At 43.2% G+C, this 17,403-nt stretch overlaps 1 protein-coding gene across 5 annotated transcripts; it reads left to right on the forward strand.

The window, feature by feature from the left end:
* The first annotated feature begins 1,758 nt into the window (after positions 1-1,758).
* On the forward strand, positions 1,759-13,699 carry ccm2 (CCM2 scaffold protein). Of its 5 annotated transcripts, none has more exons than XM_048985676.1 (10): positions 1,759-2,156; positions 6,600-6,776; positions 6,914-6,997; positions 7,288-7,471; positions 7,762-7,898; positions 7,992-8,127; positions 9,107-9,158; positions 9,770-9,911; positions 10,134-10,272; positions 10,538-13,699. In XM_048985676.1, exons 1-10 carry the CDS (start codon positions 2,127-2,129, stop codon positions 10,816-10,818), a joined length of 1,362 nt encoding a protein of 453 aa, XP_048841633.1. In that variant the 5' UTR covers positions 1,759-2,126; the 3' UTR covers positions 10,819-13,699. The 5 variants fall into 5 exon arrangements, with proteins under 5 accessions (XP_048841633.1, XP_048841636.1, XP_048841634.1 ...); XM_048985679.1 differs by having other exon boundaries at positions 6,624-6,776; XM_048985677.1 differs by lacking the exon at positions 1,759-2,156 and adding an exon at positions 5,180-5,283.
* Positions 13,700-17,403: the final 3,704 nt, after the last annotated feature.

Genomic DNA, 17,403 nt, shown 5'->3' on the forward strand with positions numbered 1-17,403 from the left:
CCTTTATTTTTACTTCATAATGCTAAGTGTGCTGTATTACATGTATTTTACATGTATGCAATATAAATGATCAGACACCCAGAGGGGGGTGCGGTGCCCCTTTGGCCCGAACGATTGAAAGTGTCCCCAATTTTGATTGATGATTATCGGCGTTCACCTAAAATATGCTGAAGGGGACCTCTCCCCTCGGTCGGAAAAATGTAACAAGCTGTTTCAAATCACAGTTTACACCTAAATCAAATTTGCAAATCAGAAGGTGAAACTGGACCAATAATAGTAATATAAAACTTTACTTTCATTTTCATACAATTTTTACATTTACAGTTAATTCAGATTGGTTCCCTTGTAAAACGAGAAAGCTTAAAACTAAATTAAAACACGGCTTACGAGTTTGTCTTGTACGTATTATACAAGTGTCATTTTATTTGAGTGAATACGTTTATTAGTTCTGCGGCTTTCAAGAAATGTGCCATTTTACTGACTTTTCACGTTGTTTGCCACATATAACTTTTCCTTTTATGTGCATATCATTTGATGCTTTACCACGTTTTGATATTTTGGATAATTATAATAATTTTGACCATCTGAGGCTGTCTTCCTTTGGGACAATAATGAATGTATCTAATGCACAAGAACATACACTGGTTGACTGGTTGGAATAAGATGCTGTTTTTTTTTTGTTTTAAAACTTACTTCTGCGATACTAAAAACATATCACCGCCTGTCAATTCATGTAATGTGATTTCATGGCCGAATGAGTTACAAAAATACAATTATTGTATAATTTTGTACTTTGGTTCCCTTTGAGCACTGCTTGAACTATGATTACAACATCAGAGGTTTTAGGTAATGTAATCAAATTATTTAACCTGTATGAACTCAGACCATCTGGATAAAAAAAAGTACAATTACACATGAATCAGAAACATTTATTTCGATTTTGTATCTTTCCATTTTAATACATTATAATGTTGTGACTGAAATGAAGAATATAAACTATTCATTTTTATTAACGTCTTTGTGTTGTGTAATTTTTACGAATAACATTCAGTAAACAAATAGCTTCGATTTATTCACATAATACACGACAATTTATATTAATATTATATTAAACACTACCTCTAAACACATTGCCAAAGACGTTGTCCCTTCTCAGTAAATTTAAAAATAAATTAGGCTATGTGGACATCACAGAGATGTAAACTATCGCGTTGATATAATAACCGAAGAAGCCGATTGGTAAAGAAAGCAACAAAGGAGGTCCCATTGCAGTGTTTAAAATGTTACGGCATGTAAAAATTTAATGGTATCGCCAATATTTCTTGTGCGCGTAATTTGTCCAGGTATGCGTCGAATACCTAGGCTGTGTATGATGTCAGTGTGTCTATACCAGAAATAATTAGCTGCAAAAATATAAACACTACCCCACTGCTGCTGTATTGCTTCTCCACCTCATAATGCAATGCAAGCGCAGAAAAGCTCCCTCACTCTCACACATCAGATCCCCTTCGCTTTTATTTAATTGCCATCTGGTGGCAGCGCAGTTGACGCAGCCTCGCTGGAGGACAAGACGCTCGGCTCGCAGATCAGTAAGAACAACGGCGCATCTCCTTAAAGATAAAAAGAGAAAAGCATCTGTAGGCACTGTGATCGGCCGCATCTGGGTGCTTTTTAAAATGATGTGGCATGCACGGAGGAGGATTGCGGCTTGGGTAAGACCTTCCTCCCCCCGCCAGCTGACTGTCCCCCCTCCAAACGCCGCGCCGCATTCTGGGAAAAAACGCTCTACGCCCAAAATGGCGGCAGGGTTGAAAAGTTGGTGATGTTTCATTCCAGTTATCAAACCTCCTGTTTTTAAAATACTACATCCCGTGTGTTTTACTATTAAGAAAGTCCCTCGTTTTTAGGGTAGAGGGGGAAGCTGCGCTCCGTCGGACGTGCGAGTGGCGGCATCGGTGAACCGTAAGTTTTGTGTCACCCAGCAAAGTTAGCGAGCCCGGGACCTCGTCGCCCGGTTACTTTTGCATGGAAAGTGCTTACGGACGCTTTCGCCGCGGCGACCATGCCGGTCGGACTTTGGGCACCTCACACGCTAAAATGACGGCGAGGAGAATCTGCAGATAGAGATGGAGGATGACGGCAAAAAGGCAAAAAAGGTAACTTTCCCGGAGCGGCAGTCAGGGGCGGCCGTCAGCCCCGTCACGCTCCCCGGGCACCGTACCGGGATGTACCGCCCGGTCCTGTTCTTGAGTACTCCTATGTGAGAAAACTAACAGCTCGATATGTTGTTATGCCAGCCACCACTGCTGTCTGCTTTGCGGGCGGCGTCATCATAACCGGAAATCCCGACGTGTGACGTCATGCGGTGGTTACGTGGCGTCATTCTGTCGCTACGAGACGCCAGTGACTAACGAAATGGTTAAATTCTTATGTCACAAATACACGGGAGGGAACAGGTGCATGGAGGCACAAACACCAATGCAATACAGAACAAAAAGCAATGCAAAAAGAGATAAAAACAGTGCAAGACAAAAACGGAATAGACGTAATACATGAATTATTTTGGGGCAAACTGGGGCCCACGGGTGCTGCAGCTGAGAATGCAGAAGTGCTTTTGTGTATTTGATTGCTGTGGGGCACATGTGTTTGGATTTAACACCGTGTCTGAGTAACACTCTCAACTCATGAGGCTGTTAACCAGCCTGATAAATGTATTAGTTCCTCCCTACAAAACCTATGTTGTCATTTTCATGTATTTTTTTCATGAACATGTAGCCATATTGTTGTGAACTTACAAACTGTTGGGTTAGTTGAGTCTGTTAATCTCATTAATTACATAAACTGCTTTGGTGGTATTTTGGAGACAGGATACTTATCGTATTTAGTCACACAACATTATGTCTCAAAATAGTTAGAATCACTGGTGTCAGGAAAAAATAAAGTAATTTATGAATATATAACATTTTAATATCTATAATTATTTAGTGCATTGTATTCCACCCCCAAGGAGGAAATGATTTCTAGGTAAACATGATTTTCAGATTGTGTTTTATTTTCCAGTTGGTCTATTATAAATATATAATATTTGACGTGTGTGTGTATACATCCATCCATCCATTTTCCAAATCGCTTATCCTATTGGGTCGCGGGGGGTCCGGAGCCTATCCCGGAAGCAATGGGCACGAGGCAGGGAACAACCTAGGATGGGGGGCCAGCCCATCGCAGGGCGCACACACACACCATGCACACCTACATGCAATTTTAGCAACTCCAATTAGCCTCAGCATGTTTTTGGACTGTGGGGGGAAACCGGAGTACCCGGAGGAAACCCCACGACGACATGGGGAGAACATGCAAACTCCACACACATGTGACCCAGGCGGAGACTCAAACCCGGGTCCCAGAGGTGTGAGGCAACAGTGCTAACCACTGCACCACCATGCCGCCGTGTGTGTATACATGTGTGTGTATAATGGAAATGGTTATGATTTTTTTTAATCACATTCCTTTACTTGTGGTTTCTTACACTAGTTTGCTATATTATGTATATTATTGTATAACAAAGCAGAAAACTAGGGTAAGAAACCACAAGTAATGGAATGAGGTTTAGTTTAGAAAACCACAATCATTTCTATTCCAATGTCATATTTCTTAACATACACACACACACACACACTTCCATTTCTGTATTTTCCGAGTGTATTCACACGAGAGAATACATGGCAGGGTGTGTAAACATCAGGCAGGATGTGACTCCCTCCTATCAGCCCAGACCAGGAGTGCAGAGAAGCACTTCAGTGGAAATGCTGGTCTGCCTTTTCAGACTGGGGCCTTCCTTGGCCCAACATGACTGACCTTCCTCTCCTTTCACGGTTATCTGTGACGATGGCCCACAGGCTGCTTTTCAGCTTTAGCAGAATGTTTGCTCTGGTTTCACTCTCTCAATCCATTTTGCTAGGATGCTTTTTGGATATTTTTATGTTTTTGTTTGGTTTTGCATTTGGTCCTAATCCTTTTTTGCGGAGTACCGTTTCCGCAGTGTAATGGTAAGTAGGGTTAGTAGTTAGATCTTGTCTTGGCTCATGCGCTAGAATAAATATTTAACCAAAATGCTAATATCTTCTCCAAAATATATAAAAAAAAACAGACCAAACTACCTGCAGAATTACCCTGGTTATAGGCTGTTGCTGTTGGTTTTTTAAGTTGAGTTTGATTACAGTAGATGGCAGCACTAAACAGTACATTTGTTCACAAATCGAGGCTTTAAAAGCACAATTGACTGCTTGATCGTATTTGGCTAGTCGCTGCTTTTCTGTTCTTGGGAATCCTTAAATAGAGGCAGATAAGATGTCAGACATATTCTTCCACTGTCAAAAATGCTCACATTTCAGCTGCTCGTTTACTTAAGCCAGTGTTAATTGTTCTTCTGGTTAAATGTGCTCCAAAGTAAATTAGGTAACCACATTGGTAAGTTTTAGTTTAACTTTTAGAATGGGAAGTTCTAAAAGACTCACTATTCATGCAGGGGACCCAGCTAACTTAACATTTCGACGGATTCTTACACTTCACAGTTCACATCTATCTTTTCTTTCTTTTGTCAGCCCAATAATACCAAGTTATAACGTTAAAATACATCTTAAAAAGTTACGAATCATCAGTGACTGATTCATGATTAATGTAGCCAACTGGACGTTGGATGAGCCAGTGATTGACGCTAAGCTGTAATTCTGTCCACCATGTATTTTGAAGCCTTGCGTTCTATTATTTTATTTACTAGCAACTGTGAAAGCTAGAACCTGAATATTATATATGCACCCATGTGTCATAGGGCTATATACATAAAATATAAATGCACCTTGAATTTGGATGCTGTTCCAGGGTTGATGGTTTCATATGATCACACAAGGTCATGTTAAAGCAGCAAGCTGGTGCAGATATATATTTGGTGTTTTCTTTTTGGAGCGAGCACTCAGCCCTTGTGCCATTAAGATCTCTGATTTTTTTTTGGTTCAATTACCATATGTGATTTTGGACACAGTGCTTAAATGTCTAAAAATTATAAAAAAATAAACATGAATAAAGAAAAACATTTATTTGAGCCACATCAGTCACTTCCAGTAATGGTGTTTGTAAGACCAAGAAAGTGAAAAATTGTGTGTTGGTGTGAGCAACAAGTGTATTGACAGGAAGTGGTGGTGGTTCTGCTTCCTGTTCATTTGCTCCGCTACTGCTCTGCTCCTCTCCTGAGCATAGAGACGTTTCTTAATGCTCAGGCATACAGAGGTAGGCGAAAGCTATGTTCATGCTCAGTTGGCTAGACATCTGCATGGGATAGCCATCATCTCCTGAATATTTCAAGACAGGCTTGAAGTTTCATGGAGAGCGAGGTAGGGCGTGCTGCGTTGGGCGGCTTAGCCGGGGGACTGGCGAGCCTTTGTGTTTCTTTGGCTTTTTGCTTCTTGCATTCTTCCGTCTGAAAGTTTATGCAAAGCTCATTTTTATACAGTGCACGTGCTCCGACAGCCTTTGAGCTGAAGGAAAGCAAAAACGTGATTCAGATGGCTGACAGATTCAGTAGAAAAAGAAAGGGAAGTGTGAGTTTGGTTCTAAGAGGGCATGAGATCTACGCAGCGCTCACCCGGAAAGATTGGAAATTAACTTTGCTATATTTTTTTTATTAAAAGTGAAATAAGGGCAGAAAGAGTGGTTGAGCATACAGTAAAATTTGTCGTATCAACTTGTCGGTGGAGATCAGCACATTGCGTTCAGGCACAAAAAGGCTCCGCCAAGCAGGTCTAAGACTTCAATCCTTTAAAGCAGGGATTCCCAACCCTTTAATGTCCATGAAATGGTTTATGTCATACAAATATGTCATGGACTGGGAGAACTTTTCACCCAGTGGGGAGCTACCAGTGGATTGATTGCTCATTGATTTCACTAGTTTAGCCGTTTCCTTTTTTTCCAGATGATTTGAAAATGTATAGTTTCTTTTTAGAAATTAACCAACCCCTCCTCCATTCTGCAGCAGAAAAAATGGCTGTGGGCTGGAACCTGTACTTTAAAGGCCTTTAATCTCTTTGATTTGTATTCTTGATTGACTGACTGAATGCAAGGCAAGATCTGTTATCAGGATGTAAATGTTATGGTTGCGTTTGGGGTTTTTTTTTTTTTTTTTGTGCCCCGTGAAACAATTCACAACGACAAGGATTTTTTTACCTCTGTTGCTCTTGCAGTCTTGGTCACACCCAGCTCCCACCTTTCCTCTTCATGTCTGCTTATAATTTCCTGTTATGAGTCATCTACTTTTCTGGGCAGATGACCCCGTAGGAAGGAAGCAGATGCAATATGTGATATGTGGTATCATGCTGCTTCAGTAGCCAAAGGCAGTGTTTCCCAATCCGGTCCTCGGAGACCTGCAGACAGTTCATGGTTTTGCTGGGAGGGAGCAAAAACGTGGACCATCTGTGAATCTCTGAGGGCCGGGTTGGGAATCACTGGCCAAAGGAATTCCCGCAGGTTTCGCTTGTGATTGGTGATTAAGTGAGGGCCTTCCGGGAGTTGTTCATGAGCCCCTACGTGTCATCTTTCGTCTCTCACAGCCTGGTATTGCATCTCCATTCAAGCGCGTCTTCCTGAAGGGAGAGAAGGGGAGGGACAAGAAGGCCCAGGAGAAGACGACAGAGCGTCGGGCCCTGCATACAGTCTCCCTGTCCCAGCCCGATCACCGCGTCGACCCTGAGGTCCTGCTCAATGATTACATTGAGAAGGAAGTCAAGGTCAGATAGCTGTCATTGTTCACTGGATATGTATCCATAGTTGCTGTCTCAGTACTTTTGAAATTCATGCCCAAGTAATTCATAGTGTGCATTATAAAGAAAATAACATAATTATTGTGTTTGTTGTGTTTTTAAAGTATTTAGGGCAGCTAACATCAGTTCCGGGGTACCTAAATCCTTCCAGTCGGACTGAAGTTTTGCATTTGATTGATAATGCCAGGGTAAGGGTTTCTCCTTTGAAATTTTACCAGCATGTGGTACAGAAATGCTACTGTAATGTAATGGCGTAGTTTAAAACAGTGTCCCAGCTAAGATGTTCAAGATTCAAGATCCAACTGTTTGCTTCAGACTTGGGTTCCCCAGCCCCCTTTCTGAAAGATTTTGGACTCTTTGAATTGCTTCATTTGCTTTGGAGACTACAGCCAGACTTTGTTTAATAAATCTGCTTGAACACTTCCCTGGTGATGTGCAAGGAGCCGGCTGACAGACCGTTTCCCTCCGCCGTCTGTAGAAGGCCCACCTGCTCCCAGGTCAGCTGACAGCTGAGCAGGATGCGCTGGTCAGCCTCTCGGCCTACAACGTGAAGCTGGTGTGGCGTGACGGCGAGGATATCATCGTGCGGGTGCCTATCCACGATATCGCCGCCGTGTCCTATATCCGTGACGATTCCCTGCACCTCATAATCCTTAAGACAGGTACGGGAAGACAAAATCAAACCCACTTATCTTTGGAATTTGGCAACATAGAACGCACTTTATTTCCGTTGACTTTCTTATTTCCTTATTGGCGAGCCCGTGATCGACAACGCTGGGTAATCCCACCCACTGTAGCTTTTTTTCCTTCCATTGGTAGCAAAATGTGATATTTTCGAATAGCGTTCAGCACATCTTTTCATGCACCCTAACATACATGCACAAAGTGTGCAGGCTGCATGTCCTGCCCTCAGACCCAGCCCAGCTTGAGATCTCTCCCCTGTGCCCTTCAGCCCAGGAACCTGGAGGTTCCCCTTGCCCAAGTACCTGCCCGGATGCGTCCAAGACCCAGACCCTGAGCTCGCTGCCCGAGAGTGGCCCCATGTTGGTGGACGTGTGCAGCCTGCTGGTGCTCGCTGTGGAGAACAAAGTATGGCCATCAGGACCCCAAGCCCAGTAGCGCAGTGATCCTGTGGCGGCCGCGATAGTGCCTGATTTCTGACTGTGCTCATGTTTCCCACAGGCTGCCGCTGAGGAGCTGTGTTTGCTTCTCAGCCAGGTCTTCCAGATAGTTTACACAGAATCTACCATCGACTTCTTAGACAGAGCGATATTCGATGGGGCCTCGACGCCCACCAGACACCTGTCATTGTACAGCGGTAAGTACTTTTCCTTGTTGTTATACATTGTTTATGATAATATATATGGAACCCTTTATATAATATGTGCTAATGAATATATATGTTATGTTATATATATGAATATATATCAGCAACGCATGTTGAACAGTTTCCTACAGGATGGTAAAGGTATTTCGATTCTGATGTCATACACATAAATTTTCATGTCACAGGAGGACCATCCGCAGGCTTCGCTAAAATATTTTTATTCAAATAATAATAGCTTTTTTATGTATCAGCTTTCGTACATCTGAATGCCGCTCAAGGTTTTCGTCTCTGTAGTACAGGGCTGGCCAATCTTATCCGCAAAGGGCCAGTGTGTGTGCAGGTTTTTGGGATACCCTTTAGTTCAGCTGTTCAAACCCAGGTGTGAGGGCTTTTCAGCCAATCAGTCCTCTAATTAGTAATCTAATTAGGGAGTTGCAGCGAAAACCCGCATACACACCAGCCCTTTCTGGATAAGATTGGCCACTCCTGCTCTAGTACGTTAAAAAAAATAATCTAGTGTAAAGTTTACCGTTGCTGCTCTGCATTCACAATTCGAGACCATCAGAATAATTTTCGTTGTTGCTTTTGGACGATATGTGTGGCGCATTTGAGAGAAATTTTACAAAAATGAGCGAGGAGGAGAAAAGAGAAGAAAAACTGGTTAGATTCATCTTCCGCCATATGGCAGTATTTTGGATTCCTTAGAGATGATATTGAGCAAAAACAAAAGGGTAGTCAGGACCACTTCCTGTCTGTTGGCACAACCCATGTCAACAACAAAATCTTTTAGTAGATAATAAGCTAGAGCTAAATATGTTTTATTATTTTGGGTACATTTTTTGTTATATAAACATCACAGTATTTATCAGAACATTTTCAAATGTCATAATATGATTTTTTTTTTTCCAAGTTCATTTGAGCCCTTCGAGGTGAGTCTTAGATCATAGGGTTCTGTGCGTTTAATTCACAGATGACTCCTCAAGCAAAGTGGATGTGAAGGAGCCCTACGACACTGAAGAATTGTAAGTCTTGAAAAGCTTTAATTCCACTTTTAGGTTGTCATTCTCTGGGACAGTTTCATTCAATGGAAACAAACAATGGGAAGCAGGTTTAACCAGTCAGAAGATTAGTCGCAATGAAACAACTGCCGTTTTTCATCAGCTACTCGCTAATCTTTTATGCTGCTTTCTCATGTGGACCCATGGTGACCAGGATTGCAATGCGGTGTCAGTCACTGATTCAGTCTTACTTCCCATTAGCAAAACCGATTGACGCAATCCCATCAGCCATGGGTTTCAGATCCTCTAATTTTTTAATGAGATGGCTAATGTGATTGTGAGGAGCTTTACATACTCATCCCAAAAGCAAGAAAGAAATGGATTCATTTGCATTTACAGATATTCTGGCGACCCTGGTAATTTTTGCACTGGTGTCTCTGAAATTCTTTGGAAATGGAACCAAATTTAAGCACGAAGATAGACGATCAGCAAGTCAAACAAATGTTGAAAACGCTAAGATAAAAAAAAAAAAGATGGCTTCCTGCCCCGAGATCAGAATCGTGTCGTTTTCTGGAGAAGCGGAGTTGGTATCCATGAGCTTGGTATCCATGAGACTCTCATCTGCCTCTGCACAGCCCCTTCCAGGGCCCTCTAGACATGGGGGGAAACTCTTTGGCCTCATCCCCCTCCACACCGGCGTCGCCGCAGGCCCACCCTACCAGTGACAGTGAGCTGAGCACCACGGCTGCAGAGCTGCTGCAGGACTACATGACCACGGTACGCTAAGGCCCAGGGTTAGAGTCAGTCTGGCCGGAACCCCGGGTCTCTGATGAGAGGACTTTGGTTTACAGTCTCCCAGTGTGAATGTTATTCATAATGAATTTGCCAAGGTCCCAAGACTGGGAATGTAGGCACCCAGAAATTCTGCCTTTTAATGGTATCTCTTAGTTCCTCTTTGACAGACCTGTCTTGATCCTTGCCATCTGTTTGCCTGTCCAGCTTCGGACCAAGTTGTCCTCTCAGGAGATCCAGCAGTTTGCCACGCTGCTGCACAAGTACAGGAATGGCTCCTCCATCCACGAGTTCTGCATCAACCTGCGGCAGCTCTACGGAGACAGCAGGAAGTTCCTCCTCCTGGGTGAGAGTTTGTGGTTCTGTACCTAGGACTGTTTTTGCAGAGCTTTACGCAACAAATTATGGGAAAATAACAGGAGCATATGCTCCTTTTCTATAATTAAGCATCTGAATTATTTGTTTAGGTTTTAATTTGCTTCTCTCTTACTGGGCTAGATAAGGATGTCTACAAAAAGGGATTTTTCATTCTTTATTGGACTTTTGTGGCATCTACCAGGATCTTTATCCCTTTTCATTTCTTATGCACTCCTTTGGTGTCTCCTGTGTAGGACTCAGGCCCTTCATCCCCGAGAAGGACAGCCAGCACTTTGAGAACTTCTTGGAGACCATCGGGGTAAAGGACGGGCGGGGAATCATCACCGATAGCTTTGGGAGGTACCGGCGGACCCTGAGCACCACTTCTAACTCCACCAGCAACGGCAATGAAGCGGCAGAAGGCGTCGACGAGCAGCCTGTAACCACCGAAGGCGACGATTGGGACCGCATGATCTCGGATATCAGCAACGACATCGAGGCGCTGGGCTGCAGCATGGACCAGGACTCCTCGTGAGGAGGCCGACCTGGGACGTTCACAACATGGATGCTCTGAGGACCGGACGCCATTTTAGCAGTATTGTAGCCGAGTTCGATGTCCTCCGTATCTTTTGCCTTGTCGTAGCCTGTAGAGTGTGGCAGCTGGTGCCGAAAGCTTTGCGCACACGGGTGACCCTGTATCGGCAGTATCTGCTGAACCTTAACGAGGACATGTCTGAGCCGCCTTACGAGAACCCACGTGGACCTCCAAACTTCAAAGGCTTGAAGAAGTACAGAAGTCTTGCTCTTATATAGCTGCGGTTGTGATATCGTCATTTGGTTTGTATCCTCCATCCCCAAGGTCACTGTATTTTGAAATGTATGCAGAGTTTGAGAGATTGTGGCTAATTCTGAAGCATGTTTTACTTTTTTTTTCCCCTCCTCTCCACATTGCAAGATGTACTCAACGCTTTGACGGTTTCTGCGGCTGCCAGTCCGACCAGATTATTGGTAGCCGTACGTTACATTTACAGTTGATACTTTGCTTTCGATTACATGACGGCACCGTTTATTTGATGTTCGGCCGCTTTCATTGAGTGCTCCTCTTAGACATTGGGAAGAAGACCTGAATTTGACAAGGCCAGTCTATGGTTGATAATTCTTAAGATTCCTAAATCCCTTTGTGTATTTTTCTTTAGGCTCTGGTGTCAAAGTTGCATCGGCATAAAATTTAGCGCGATAATTCCGTCTGTGTTTATTTCAGTTGGAAGAATAACTGCTGAGTGCATGAACCAGCTGAAAGTATTGAAAGGGAAATTAATCCCGTCACCAGGCAACCGGATGTCAGTTCAGGATTGTCATGTTTCAATGCGCCACTTAGCTTCACATCTGCAGCGCAAAATTTCCAGCAAATAAATTTGAATAATGTAATAGGAATGTCACGTTTCCATCAAGGACCTACTCACAGCAAATACAATGGTAGAAAATTATCCTGCTGGCGTAAAAGTTGACTTTAAAAATTGATATAAAACAGAAACAGTGAAATGGTTCCCTAAATATGTGCCGTGTGACATGAAGCAGTTTCTAGATTTTTTTTCAGTTATTTTATGTTAGAAATTAACAGAATTTATTAGGAAAAAAACAAGTTGCCTTAATTCCTCAACACATTTCACACAGAAAGCCTTTTAGAGACTTTGACTAAGTGAATATACCAAAACTAGAGAACAAATTCCTGAATTGTCTCTCATAGCTATTATTTTTCATCACCCTGATGTCAAATGAACAGTCTGTTCGATATAATGTCTTAAACTCGTTGTCACATCATTTCTTTCTGTTCGTTAACTCAGTGCTTAGTGGCAGGTTAATGCTGCGAGGGGGCTCCCCCTGACTGATTCCCAAACCTCGGTTTTCCTTGATTTTGCATTCAAATGACACGACCGATTATTTATATACACAGTCAGGTGGTACTGAAAGCCAAAAATACAGAAATAAAATTCTAAAAGAATTACCCCTATCAATGCCTTCTTACAGATCTGCTTGTTCTTGACAGATTAAAGGGGTTTTGTCAACAAGTTTGAAAGCAACTACTTTCCTAAGCGCCAGATGCCTTTAAAGAACAGAAAACTTACACCCACTATGGACAAACTCATGCACTTTTGCAAAATGGAAATAATTTGGAAGGAAACCGGGACCTAATCCTCATGTAGAGAGACTTTTTGAAAACATGCGGTTGTCTCACGGTCCGAGATATTTATGTCGCACTGCAATATAAAATGCAGCAATTTGCTCTGTATAAGAGTGTCTGTTAAACGAATAAATGTAAACATAGATTCAGTAAAATTATGGAAGTTGTCTAATGTGTTTCGTTGATTTGCCGAGCCAGTATAAACTGATGCGATGGTACATTTCATCCCTAATTACGTTTGCCGTGATGTTCTGCTCACTTGTCTGAGAGGCTGCATGTTTGCTTTGCTTTGCTTTGAGTTTGCTGGGCAGTGTCACACCCCATCTTCCGGGCAGTTATTGGCTTCCACCACCCCAAAAATGGGAAATGGAGTGAAGATAGGGTAGGTGCTGGGGTAAGCCCGGATTTGTTTGTGAGGTTGGGTTAGCAATGTGGGGGGGGGGGGTCTTTAACTTGCCTTCCTCAATTTTATTAAAACTTTCCTTTTATGGTCTAGTCAACACTTTAAATTACACTATCCCTCTGCTCTTTTTCTCTAATCCTAAAAAATATTTCACCTTGTTATTAATCTATATTTGTCCTGGTTCACGGTGGTGATTACGAGATGGATACCACAGTAAGGGTCCTTTGGTGAGTACATTTTTGTGGCAGTACTGTACTACTCAAATTTGTACATCACTCTCTGTCAATCAGCAACACAATGAAGAGCCAAGAGGTAGGAAACCACATCAGTTTTGTGAGAAGTTGTACTGTAAATCCGTAAGATACACTTGTAGCGTAACTAATGCTCTAGTTTATGCCTTTATTTCATTTGCGGTTTTCTAAAGAATAACCGAGCATGTGAACTATGCCTAACATTGAAGGTTTTGAGCATTACTGTGGTCGGAGAGCACAGCCTCATGCCTGCTGACTCGAAGGGGTTGCCTATATTGTGTAGCGTTTGTACCACTGGAAGGCAGAGCATGCTGTAGAAGTGCTGTTCCTCTACCTCGGCTTTCCCGCCAAAATGGCCGCCCGCCACCTATCACACATCACCGGGAATGTTTTAACTGTCCGCAATAAGATTTTGAACCAGACGAGGTTCAAAAAGCTTTTTTTTTTTTCCTCCAGTGTAACTTTTCATTTTATTTTGTATGTGCTGGTTTGTGTACTGCTTTGTGTATAAAATTCTGTTCATTGCTTTTTTTTTTTTTTTGTAGAATATTTTCATTGCGTGATAAAGATTGATTTGCATCATGTCTTTGTGTGTTTTTGTATTTTGTGCTTAAGTCTTCACCAGAGGGCGTCACATCTACTCACGCAGCTTCATGTTTTTCTATAAATTCCTGCTCCATTAGAAGACAGAGGTCATTATTTCCTCTCAGCATAAGCCCAAAAAGCACCGTTTGGAACTAGAGATCCTTGACTTTCTCGGGCAAGATTTATAACCTGCAGCAGGTCCGGACCCTCTCAAAGGGTGTGGGACATTACTGGTGACCCCAGTAATCCAGTCTATTTTGGTCAATGCCCAGCTAGTGTGCAACAAACAAATCAGGACCCTCAACTGGCATGATAACTGTATTACTGGCTAATTTGAGGACTGGAGTTGGTTTTAAACACCTAATTGCTGGTGGAATGTTTCAATTGAAATGTGGCCTTTTGTAGAATTATTCTAATGGCACTAAAGGAAGTCTGCCCATATCATTCGACCCTATGACCACCACAGCCCCGTAATCTTTCCCTTTTATGCATGTTATATGTATGTTGGTATTTGAGCAGTATATGGCCTAGCTGGCTAAGCCTCTGTGGTTATGATCAGAATGTTGCTGGTTCCAACCCTTGCCTAGACAGAAGTCACATGTCTGCGGGCAGTTGAGCAAGGCTCTTAATCCCTAGCTCCCAGGGCACTGACCCTGCACTACCCCCCCGCCTCCCTCCCCCAACCCAGGCATGCCTTCCCCTGCATGTCTGTCTTGTGGGGAGCAAGATGGGTTAGGCAGAGAAAGAACTTCTGCACAGGGATTAATGAATTCTGTGCATTTGAGGCTTAATTCCTCGCCCATTAATGTTGTAAAGTATCGTTGGTTTAATGAAGAGAACCAGCAGTGGTTTGGTCAGTATGTGACTAAGGTCAGTAGTGATGTGGAGTGGCGACCCTCTGCAGCAGCTTTGGACAGGTCAGGAACCCTAAAGTCACTCGCAGGTCGCCTTGCATCTGGTGTAGGGGGGCCGACTGGGGGCCCCTGTGGGATTTACAGCACAGCCGGTCTGGAAGGGGACATTAGAGGGGTATGAAATTACTGCTTAATTAGGGGACAAATTAAATAATTAACTACGCACTAAAGTGATCAGTGTGAACACATGGTGATGTTACAAAACATGCTTTAGAATCCATTCATGTGATTTATTAATGAGTTAATCATGCTGACACAAAAGAAGCTTTTCTTGGTTTGTGTTTGAGGGAAAACAAACGCGTATGTAATACAGAATGGGAGCCACAAACACAGAGTCTCGATTGTGTTCAGGTTGGCTTAATGTGTTTGTTACCGAATCGTGCGTCTTATTTTCTAACAATACAGGCATTAAGCACTAGGTGACATTGAAGCATACTGAAAATCCCTGCGTATTACCACAAAATAATAATAAATATCCAAATACCGTCCCACCTTACAGAGGTTCATGACGAATCACAGTGTTAGAACTTGATTTCACGGATCTCATCGGAAAGAGCAGAGCTATGACTGGATGCATGAAAGGCAGGTTTAGAATTAGCTAAACTCTAAGATATTGCTTCGGTTTTTGTGTGTGTGTGTGTTTCTATCCATCCAGTCACCTTTGAACCACTTCTGCTGGGTGATCTTACTATTTTTACACACAGCATTTTTGCAACGAAAATACTGCAGAGCTGTACTGAGGGATTTTCTCTCAGGGAATAGAAAACATAAAAAGCCAAACTGCTAGCAGAGGGAAAAGTTGAAAATACTCCTCTGACCCTTTAATGAAGGCAAAGGGGTAAAGCCACAACTGTACTGATAAGAAAAATGCTATTGCAAATTACATTTAAAAAAAATCTTGATTGATGACGACTGAAGTTGGATACCATAACAGTGCAGGAAAGATAGAGACAATACTCTCTACTCCATCGCCACCGGGAATGTATCGATTTACCTCTAACCGCACACGTTGCACCATCGACTTCTCCGTAGGCCTGCTTAAGATGTAAAACATCGTCGTTGCTGCCGGCAGGCAGCACGGACGTCACATATGTCCCTGGTGCACGATGCAGGTAATAATGAGAGGTTAGCTTGACGCTAACTGCCATCACCTTACCACGCCGTTACTCATAAATCATCGCACCCACAGAGGAATTCCCGGAGATTTTTGATGAAAGACGCGGTCTTGAAGGTCACAAAGAGAGTGTGTGCACGTGACCGGCTTATTTCCACACGCCTATGCGAGAAAATACCTCGCCCATAATACCGTGCTCCAGTTTGCCAGGGATGGGATGTAAATGTGGTGTCTATGATCCCAGGAAGAGTCCCAGAGGAACTGGGGCACAGACAACGTGCCTCAAAAGTGTCCAGCTACAGGGAGGCACAAATAGGCCCCCTGTTATAACCATGATCCCCAGGGGGTAAGGGGGTCTCCCACTGTCTGTCTGTCTATTTATTTATTTATATGTGTATGTATGTATGTTTATTATTTAATAAAGGAGATCAGATCTGTACTCTGATGTCTTACTACACCTTACTACAGCTGCATCATGAGTTCTCCGTAATGTTGGAGCACATAGTGGAACTGATATACGAGCCATCGGAGTTCACACCCAATCGCCATCACTTTGATTGCTTTATCGTTGCTACAAATCCATAGTATTTATCAACTGAGTTGACAAAATGCAGTGTTTGATGTTTTGACATTATTTACTACAGAATTCCGTGCAATTCTTCCTCTGACATTCTTTGCACTGTTATCGTCATTTATTATTTATTGTTGCTCTCTATTATTGTCTAAATGTGTGCGCTACATTACATCTATCTATCTATCCATCCATCCATCCGTCCATTCATCCATCCATCCATCCATCCATCTATCTATCTAAACCCATACACAGACACAAGCGTCATACGGGTACAAACAGCACCAACTGAATATCTTTTTTGCCTTTCCCAGACATTGCTATGAAAAATGGGGAGAGAGGGGAAAATGGAGGCCCTGCGACTGCCAGCGGTCAGAGCAAAGTATTATCTTCTCCAGCTGAGATATCTGCGAAGCTGAGCCAGGCGGACATCTTTCAGCAGGGAGTGGATACACTGTAACTCTGGCAGCACAGGAAGACAGTGAAAGGGTGGCCCGTCTCATATATATGGTTTCTGCTCCTGGGTTTGTCATGCCAAGGATTAGAGGGCTGTACAACAGGCAGAATAGATGGGCAGCAAACGCCTGTTTGCCTTCCTGCACTTATTTTGTAGGATAAAATAGGGAGCCATACAATTAAAGCCACACCCCTCGCTGGTATTTGGCTGCAGAAAGGGATGTGGAATTAGCCTTTGTGTCTGTGATATTTCCAACCCAGTCTCACTGACCTACCCTTCGGAAGTGAGCTGATTTCTGCAAGTCACTGCAGGAACAGTCCGGGCTCTGACAGCAGACGTGTGCGCCCCCACCGACTCTGAGAATGGAAGCTTGACTCACCCATTTCTATTCCTTGTACTGAATGGGCCTGGCTGCGGGTGGGCCACAGACCACTCTGGAAGGGCCAGCTGGGGGGGGGGGGGGTTATTTTGGTATGAGAGCTCAAAAAGTCAGGCTTAAAATATAGTTTTTATTTCCTCCTCTTTTTGATCACTATTCACAGTGATCAGAAAAAAATCCTGTGATCGCCTGGTATTGGCCGGCCTGTGATTGGACGGACTGAAGCCCCCCCCCCCCATGGAGCCTGGCCTGAACCTGGGCGGG

Source organism: Brienomyrus brachyistius, chromosome 19 (genome assembly GCF_023856365.1).
Source record: "Brienomyrus brachyistius isolate T26 chromosome 19, BBRACH_0.4, whole genome shotgun sequence".
In the NCBI taxonomy this organism is placed as follows: domain Eukaryota; kingdom Metazoa; phylum Chordata; class Actinopteri; order Osteoglossiformes; family Mormyridae; genus Brienomyrus; species Brienomyrus brachyistius.

Excerpts from the sequence above, each read along its gene's own strand:
- ccm2 (XM_048985676.1), top strand. The coding sequence starts at position 2,127 with ATGGAGGATGACGGCAAAAAGGCAAAAAAG. Across the intron at positions 7,899-7,991 it reads TGCTCGCTGTGGAGAACAAA|GCTGCCGCTGAGGAGCTGTG; the intron begins GTATGGCCATCA and ends TGTTTCCCACAG. Across the intron at positions 8,128-9,106 it reads ACACCTGTCATTGTACAGCG|ATGACTCCTCAAGCAAAGTG; the intron begins GTAAGTACTTTT and ends TTTAATTCACAG.